Source organism: Bison bison, unplaced genomic scaffold (genome assembly GCF_000754665.1).
Source record: "Bison bison bison isolate TAMUID 2011002044 unplaced genomic scaffold, Bison_UMD1.0 scf7180017864460, whole genome shotgun sequence".
In the NCBI taxonomy this organism is placed as follows: Eukaryota; Metazoa; Chordata; class Mammalia; order Artiodactyla; family Bovidae; genus Bison; species Bison bison.
Genome location: NW_011495022.1, coordinates 2,830,551 through 2,839,732, shown reverse-complemented (window position 1 = coordinate 2,839,732; position 9,182 = coordinate 2,830,551). Strand labels below are relative to the sequence as shown.

Genomic DNA, 9,182 nt, shown 5'->3' with positions numbered 1-9,182 from the left:
CAGCCATGAAATTAAAAGACGCTTACTCCTTGGAAGGAAAGTTATGACCAACCTAGATAGCATATTAAAAAGCAGAGACATTACTTTGCCAACAAAGGTCCATCTAGTCAAGGCTATGGTTTTTCCAGTGTTCATGTATGGATGTGAGAGTTGGACTATAAAAAAAGCTGAGCATCAAAGAATTGATGCTTTTGAACTGTGGTGTTGGAGAAGACTCTTGAGAGTCCCTTGGACTTCAAGGAGATCCAACCAGTCCATCCTAAAGGAGATCAGTCCTGGGTGTTCAATGGAAGGTCTGTTGTTGAAGCTGAAACTCCAATATTTTGGCACCTGATGCAAAGAGCTGACTCATTTGAAAAGACCCTGATGCTGGGAAAGATTAAGGGCAAGAGGAGAAGGGAACGACAGAGGATGAGATGGTTGGATGATGGCGTCACCGGCTCAATGGACATGGGTTTGGGTGGACTCTGGGAGTTGGTGATGGACAGGGAGGCCTGGTGTGCTGTGGTTCATGGGGTTGCAAAGAGTCAGACACAACTGAGTGACTGAACTGAACTGAACTGATGGGACTGGATGCCATGATCTTAGTTTTCTGAATGTTGAGCTTTAAGCCAACTTTTTCACTCTCCTCTTTCACTTTCATCAAGAGGCTCTTTAGTTCTTCTTCACTTTCTGCCATAAGGGTGGTATCATCTGCGTATCTGAGGTTATTGATATTTCTCCTGGCAATCTTGATTCCAGCTTGTGCTTCATCAAGCCCAGCATGATTTAAAGCATTACAGAAGTTCAAAGCAAGAAGAGACTATATCCAGTTCAGGTGGGATGGGCCAGGGATCAGAAAGAGTTTCATGAAGATGGGCTTTCAAGGATGAGAGAATTTAAATGTTTAAATGGGTGGAGAAAAAGAAAAGGCAAAGGGACAGACCGAAATATACACACAACAGTCAATGGTCAGCAGAGACCACACTAAGAGTGCCTGGGCATGAAGGTTTTACAGTCCCAAGACCTCACCTTGAATCCCAGCTCCCTCACTTAACAGCTGAGTGACTTTCAGCAAATTTCTTAACCTCTCCAAGCTTTAGTTTCTTCTTCTATAAAATCGGGTGGTAATAGCTACCTCTGGGGATTGTTGAGAGGATTAAAAGAGGCAATGCCTGTTCAATAGCTAATGCCAGGCCCTTAGTTAGTGCTCCATAAATAGAGTTCTTCTTAATCAACAGCAGAACTTCTGTTTCCCTTCTATCACGTTTACGTTTTTTAAAAATTGATACCCTAAAAAGACATCTCAAAGGTTCCTCATTTTTTTTTTCACTAAGGTGGAAATGATCTCTTCAACTAAATTTGCAACAGCCTAAAGCTATATTTTAGGAAAGGAAACAGAATTTATCATTAATGTGTGAAACACTATTCAGTCATTGAAACAACTCTTGGAGTTATAGAAAATAAACACCTTTTTACACCAGGAAAATTTCTTTACTATTTTAATCCTAAAAATAAATAAATAAACAAATAAATTTAGCCTGAATGCCTATGAATGATTGGAAACCAAAGTTTCTCCCAAAATATTAGAAATCCAACCCACTATTTATGAGTAAACTACTTCTTTTATGATTCAAATTCCTCTTCCAAAAGAATGTGGTTAAATGCAAACCACCCTTAAAATAAGTGACTAAAGTAGCAAGTAATGGACTCAAATATCTTGTTGACTTTCCTATGAAACAACTCAAAGCTTTTTTCAGTGGAAAGCTTCATATGACTCCTCAACACTATATTAAACATGAAACGCTGACTTCCAAATTAAGCCAGCTTGTAAATAAACAGGTGACCCCAACCTTAGGAACCAAAATAAATTGGTCAGATTAGTAAACATTTAGCTTATGGGCTGGGAAAAAAAAAATTAAGTTAACCTTAAATTACCTCTCCATGATTCTGTAGGAACTGTACTTTTCTGTAATCTCTCCTCATGTTCAAAGCAGCAAATGCTATTTGTCACTGTGTTTATCATGATCGTGTGTCTGTCAGGAAGAGCAGCTGAAATAGCAAATGTTTCCTGCTTCAAACACAAAATCAATTCTCGTTCTGGGCTAGTGAACATGGTTATCGGCTTGAGGGAATTTTTAAAACACCATGTAGAAAGCTGAGACAAGATTTCATGAAACTCCTTTGTAATTCTAGTGTGGGGTGAGATGAACATCTGCCTTTTGAGCAAATCTCGCAACTCAATCACAGGGCTGTAGACCCATGTTGGTCCGCACTGGCTTATCAGGAAATGAAGCATATTTACCATTGAATTTTCTATACACATGAAATTGATCCCTTCTGAAACCAAACACTTTTAAATGTATTTATTTCAATGAAGATTATTCTAAAATAAAGTGAACAATGAAATTCTGTGAAAAGGAGTTATTATATATCACTTTATTATTATTTTATATGTGTTAATAATAGCAGTATAGTACAATGCATTCTTAAATATAACTTTCTGCATAATTTTTTGTTTGGTTTTTTGTCTCTTCAAGGAGAAGCAATCAGCTCTCCTTTCTTATATCATGAGAAGGCAAAGCAAGACCTGAATGAACAAAGATAGGGAAAGAGGCATCCTGGCAGAAAGGATGAAAAACACAGAAATAGAAAAGCACTATTTGGGCATTTAAAACAGCACAGAATTTAATTAGGATGGAGCTGAGGCCATACAAAAGCAGTAAACACTAGACTGGAATAAAATTGAACTCTTCCACCTAAGACTCAGTGTGACTCAGAATCAGGGCTGGCCTCTTAAGCATGTAACCGGTGCAATTGCATGGGGGCTCCCTGCTTGAGGTTTAATGCTGTGGCTGTGTGAAATTCTCAATAATTTCATCTTTGAAGTCATGCTTTGTAAATGAAGTCCACTAGAACAATGGTGTATGAGTCCAGAGCTCACAGTCAGTCTCCCACCCCACTGCCTGCCTAGGATTGGTTCTTGGCCACTGATTCCTACTGCCTGGTACCCCAAACCCCGCCCAGTATACACCTGGTCAGCCCTGCCCTGAGACCAGAAGCCACAAGCAGTTGGAGGTGAGGCCCAACTGATTGGCCATTGCCCTCTGCTCCTGGCTGGGGTCTGGGTGGGATGGGGCAAGGGTCAGGTGCATGCCCCACTCCATCATGAAGAGGAACAAGGCAGTGGTCATCCCCACCCAGAGCTGGCAGCTCTACGGCACATTCAGCGGGCAACTCAAAAGGGCCTCTCGCTCACAGGCCAGGTACTGAGAATTTCTCAGCATGAAAGTTGAAACCACTTGAGGGTCACACGTGTGCTGGGGGTTGGGGCAGCAGACCCTTGGGAAGGCAATATTGCCTTCTCCACCTCCAGCCAGGCTCCTGCTTAATAATTTTGTACCAAGCTCCACAAGTTATGTAGCTGGCTCCACTTAAAATCTCTACTCATTCAAGCCTCTCTTTCTATTTTTAATGACAGCATTACCTGTCTCCATATTTCCCAGGTGTAGAATCTGAGTCATCACTGACTTCCCTCTCTCCTTGCCCAAATTCACACCTGCAGGACATCCCCACATAATTCTGCTGTCTATTCCTACTTTTCGTGCTTTAGTGCAGTAGTTCATCTGGCTCCACCATGCCATCATAATAGATTCCAAATTATTTTCACAGTTTTGAGCCTCTCCTTATTCAATCCATTCAGCCACTGCCACCAGGTTACCCAAAACACCATTCTGACCATGCTAAAAAGGTCTCAAACGCTTCCTGTGGCTTACTGTTGTCTTTGTTTAGTCACTAAGTCATGTCCAACTCTTTTGTGACCCCATGGACTATAGCCCACCGGCCTCCTCCGTCCATGGGACTTCCCAGACAAGACTTCTGGAGTGGGTTGCCATTTTCTTCTCCGGTTGGGGAGTTGAGGGGGGTCTTTCCTTCTCCAGTCTTCCAAGAATATTGGGGTGGGTTGCCATTTCCTTCTTCAGGGATCAAACCTATGTCTCCTGCTTAATAGGGGGATTCATTACCACTGAGCCGTCTGGGAAGCCCCATGGCTTATTGTTAGGGAAGCCCAAATTCTTTAGTCAGGTACTCAAGATTCTTTCTTTTGCCGTCACCCTGCTTTTGCATACTCATCCTATAGCATATGCAATACTTTGGCCGAATTAAAGCACACACTCTCCTCTATACATATTTTGGGTTGCCCGTTACTGTGTATGCTGAGGTCGTTTGCTGTACCTGGATGCCTTTCCCTACTCCACAGCGATCTCCAACAGTGACATCTAACCCTTGTCCCAGTTTGAATGACACCTCCTCCATGAAGTCTTCTATAATGAGCCAAGTCACAGTGTGACTCCATTCTCCTCTGTGACTAATGCCATTCAGTTTGTGTCATTTATTTAGTGCCGCTTGGCATTACTTGTTCATGAATAGTTCACAACCTTGTACTTGGAAGTACCTGGAAAGCAAAAAAGCAAGTACTTGCTTCTGTACACTCACAGGCCCCCTGGCTTGAACTTAGGTATAATAGGCACTCAGTGTATGTTTGTTGGAACTGATGAATAAATGCATCTGTTGTGTAAACAGATCAGGTTTTCTGAAAGCCTGGCACACCTGTAACCCTTCTGCGTCATCCCCTTTACTCCTCTCAGCTCATCTAACAAAACATCCTGACTGTTTTTCAAACCCAAAGCCTATCAAACACCTGTAGCATCATTACCAACACTAACTAAAATATCATCTCACACTTTTTATTAATGTTTAAAGTGCTATACTCTGAGTGCTTAGAATTACTTCAAAGAGAACACCTGTTATTTGAGTGCTCTTATTTTCAACCTCTTGAGGGCAATTTTTCATTACTATATTAAAGTGGGTTGTTTAATAACTTATAGCTGACAGAGGAAACGGTAGCTTGCAGTCACTGTGAGCTACACTGAATATGTAAAAGGAATTTTTTTTTTCATTTGCAATTCTTTGTCTCCTAATTTCAAGTCTGTTTTTTAGGACTAATTGAGGAAAGTAATGAAAAATAATGAAATCAACTAAGGAGTATTTTTGCTTTCAAAACTTTTACTCAACTTTAGTACCTCATTAGTCTACTCTTGACTTCAGGGTGCCATGCTTATAATCATAATTTCATAAGCATTTTCAGTGCCTTTCTCTCACCCACATTCTGAACCTCTAAGGGGATCATCACTTTTATTAAATAATTAAATTTTCAAACCCCATGTGATAAGTTCATCTCCTGAAGAAAAAAAAGCACACTAGTTGAACCTAAGCAAGAAATGTCTTAAAAATAGAGTTAACAAAAAATCAGAGAGGATAGTTATATTTCCACATAGGAACTTCAAGATGTTTACATATATGATCAGAATTATGACAATATTTTGATAAGAGAACATGCATTTGGAAGGTTTTCAGTTTTCATTAAGAGAAATCTATAATAGGAAATGGAAAGGATAAGTGAAAATACTATAACTTGGGAAGGATGCAATATTAATACAACACTATAAAAAGTTTTAAATTGCATGAGCTCTAAAAGGAACAAAATGTAGAACTTTTGATAGGATAAGATATGGTCAAGAATTTTCAATCACATTTAGAGTAATCTTAAGCAGGGGGTGAAAGAGTAGACATTTCCATATTCCTTGAATGAAAAGTTAGTTCCAAAATATTTAATTTAAGGGTGGAGTATGACTTAGGGAAAGATAAGGCTGGTCAGTATGTGCTGAGTTCATATCTCAGCCCCAGATAAGAAGAAAAACAATTAAAAATGAGAGAAAGAGGAAAAAGAAGAACACTAGTAAACCAGATATCATTGTTGTCATCATAAACTGTTACCATTTCCTGAATAACTGAAATGTGCCAGGTACTGTTGGGGGGGCTTTAATGCAGCATCTCGCTTTATTTCCAAAACAATGATCTTTACTGCTGCTACTGCTAAGTCACTTCAGTCGTGTTCCACTGTGTGCGACCCCATAGACAGCAGCCCACCAGGCTCCCCCATCCCTGGGGTTCTCCAGGCAAGAACACTGGAGTGGGTTGCCATTTCCTTCTCCAATGCATGAAAGTGAAAAGTGAAAGTGAAGTCACTCAGTCGTGTCCGACTCGTAGTGACCCCATGGACTGCAGCCTACCAGGCTCCTCCATCCATGGGATTTTCCAGGCAAGAGTACTGGAGTGGGGTGCCATTGCCTTCTCTGGATCTTTACTACAGAGGTGTTATTATTCCCATTTCACATGAGTAAATTGAGACTCAGAAATCACAAAATTCTCCCAGAGTCACACTAGTGGTGACTAGTGTACCATAATAAAGAAAAAAAAAATAGTAATTTTGTCAAAGAAAAGTAGTGAAATAAAAATGAAGAAAAACACACCAGGTCAAAAATATATATTTTGAAAGAAACCAATGGAGAAAGACAAGAGAAATTTCCTAAGCAAGGAGTGGATCAAGATCTCAAACCCTATAATTCTGTAACTCTTTCCCTTCCTGTCTTTGGCCAGTTCTCCCACCAACCCAGTCTTTACAGCCATCATTACTACCCAGGGAAGGTAAAAAGAACTCTTCATTCTCAATGTCAGTTTCCAACATTAAAAGGCAACTCTGCTTTACCCTCTGTCTTCAGAATAAGAGTAGGGCCCAGAAGAAACATCAGCTTCTGAAAGCCTGATTTTCTATGCCTGTGACAACACCTCTAGCAAAATACTAGGCAGCAGGAAGACAAGTTAACTGCTGAGGAAGCTGAGAATTATGCTATTGAAGAGAAGACAGTATATATGAACAGTATTAAATACAAGTTAGGAGCTAGCAGAAGGGAGTAAAAAATAAAAGCTACAGAAATGGGAGAAAATCAATTGGGGAATAACAAGAAAGTAAAAGCAATAGAGAGAAAAGACTGCAATTCCAGGCTATAACAAGCATCATCCTACCAGGAAGGGATTTTTTTTCCACCCAAGCACACAATAAGGATGTAGAAATAATGAGAAAGAAAAGTTTGTGACTGTTCAACTTTTTACAGAATCTTCAACATTTCAATTATTAAATGTTTTTATTTCTTCCCATGGTTTTCTAGGGTTATAGAGAAATAGATACCTATTAAAGATCACCCATTGCTTGTTTGTCCTAAACTGATCAAAGTCTTTAAGAAGGACATAATGAATAATGAATATAATCAGTAAACAAGTTAACAAAAATGGTATTGTGATAGGCATTCCTTGACATTAAAACATGATATTGATAGACATCCCACAAAAACAAGAAACTTGGTTTCAAGATAAGCTCCTTAATTTTCTATCTAATATTACCAACTTTCAGATGAAACAGAAAAAATTTTACTTTTAGGGTCCTTCCCACCATTTTTGCTACTCTGAGCAACAGCATCAAACTCAAGAAAAACCTGCAGCTTTATTAGACAACTAGAAGTGCTCATCAAATGACAACAAAACTTTCATGACCAAGGAATAGAACTGTCCATTATTATCAACCCAAAGAAGTCTCCTAGAAAGTGGCATCTGGTTTCATTATGTTCAGGGAAGTGATACTGAAGAAATTAGAATGGACTGACTTTCAGAACCATGATCTAATAGCAAGTTCAAATCACTGTGAAAATGAAAGGCTGAGAAACACCAGACAACAGCATGATGGGCTTCCTTCTCTACCTGAATCCAGCACATTCACCGTGCTCATTGCCTTTGGAATTGCTAGAAAATTATCCATTTTTCATTTGCTTCACAAACTAAAAACCTACTTGCTCGGTCAAGAGCCCACTGCAGATAATGCTGGATTCAAACCTAAATAACTCTTCAATTTGTCCAACTTCTCTCAACTCCACAACAGAAGCAGTTAAAATAGATGCTAAAAAAAAAAAAAAAAGGCATGAATGGATCAGGGGCCCATTCTTCCCTTGACTTTCCTCCTCTTTTCTTCATCTTCCTTACCTTGGAACTCATGTAAGAGAAGGGGCTAAGGAAATAGCTAGGCACTTTGATCCCCTCCCAATCTGGAATGAGAATGAAATGCATTATGGTCCCCAAATGACATCAGAGACACCAATATACCCATTTTCTTCAGACTAACACTGGAATTCTGGAGTAGACATCTTTTTCCAGCACCTAAAAAAAATGCATTCTAAAATCATACACTGATATTCTTAAAGACAAGGTATCTTGACAAAGAAACATGAGGTATTACTGGATACAAAAATGTATCCCTATGTGTTATATGAATTTTCCACAAGCCACTGAGTGTTAGTAAAAGACCATTCTATCAAAGAAGTATAGTAATATTCAAACTAATCTAAACTCGGAATTTAAATAGCAAAATTCATACAGTAAAGAATCTAAGTTAATGTGTTTGTGGATGCCAAAGGGTAACAGAAGGCTTGGCTCCCAGACCAATGGGGCTCTGGAAGGGGACAATGCAAAGTCCTACCTGGTAGGCATCAGGAATGTTGACCGTCTCTCCATGCTCCCCGACATAACCAATGATACCTTTGCCCCAAGGGACCTGCACCTCGTTTGAGTTTTCTGTGCTGCTGCAGGGCAGCAGTGGGGTTCCTGCATGCACATCAAAGAATTTGGAGACCAGGCTCTTCTTGCCAGCAGCCGCCCCTTCCACCAGGAAGAGAGAGCAGCGGTCTGCGTCCACCATGAGGCAGACGAAGATGAGGATCTTGTAGCTCAGACTGGTAAGGTCAAGGTCATTGGAGATATCTTTGACCAGTTCCAGGAAGAACTGTCGCTCGTTATGCTTTTTGAGGTGGCACTTGTAGTCCATGGCCGTAGGGGGGTACTGAGGCAGATTCACCCGCGATTCCAGCAGGGCGCTGAGAATGTGGGCGGTGGTTGGGGGCAGGGAGCTGGCCTTCCGGAGAAGCGCCCTCCGCCGCACACTGCTCAGGGGCTCCTGGGCCCGGGAGGTCACTTGTTCGTCGTAGGTCCTGTTCACATGGATGGCCTTGGAGCGGGCAAAACTCTTCCTCAGCTCTTTCTGAGAAGCTCTCCGCTGCAGGCTCCCATCGCCCCGGCTGCCACTGGCCCAGCTGGGACCCATGGGGCCCCCCCTACACTCCCCACCGCCCGGGGTGGGCTGGCTGCTGGCAGAGCCGTCGGGTCCAGGGCTGCCGCTGCCTCCGCCACCGCTCGTGCTGGCGGCCGGGGTGGACCTCGGGCCTACCGCCCCTTGACCCTGCCCGTGCCTCTGCATC

General features: G+C 41.3%; 1 protein-coding gene across 1 annotated transcript in view; it reads right to left on the bottom strand.

Moving 5' to 3' along the window:
- PDE11A (phosphodiesterase 11A) overlaps positions 1 to 9,182 on the bottom strand; it is a 423,540-nt gene that overhangs the window by 414,146 nt on the left and 212 nt on the right. Inside the window, exon 2 of the mRNA XM_010859770.1 lies at positions 8,408 to 9,182. This exon is cut by the window's right edge and continues 2 nt beyond it. Coding sequence (XP_010858072.1) covers positions 8,408 to 9,182 — 775 coding nt within the window. The remainder of the gene's footprint in view (positions 1 to 8,407) is intronic.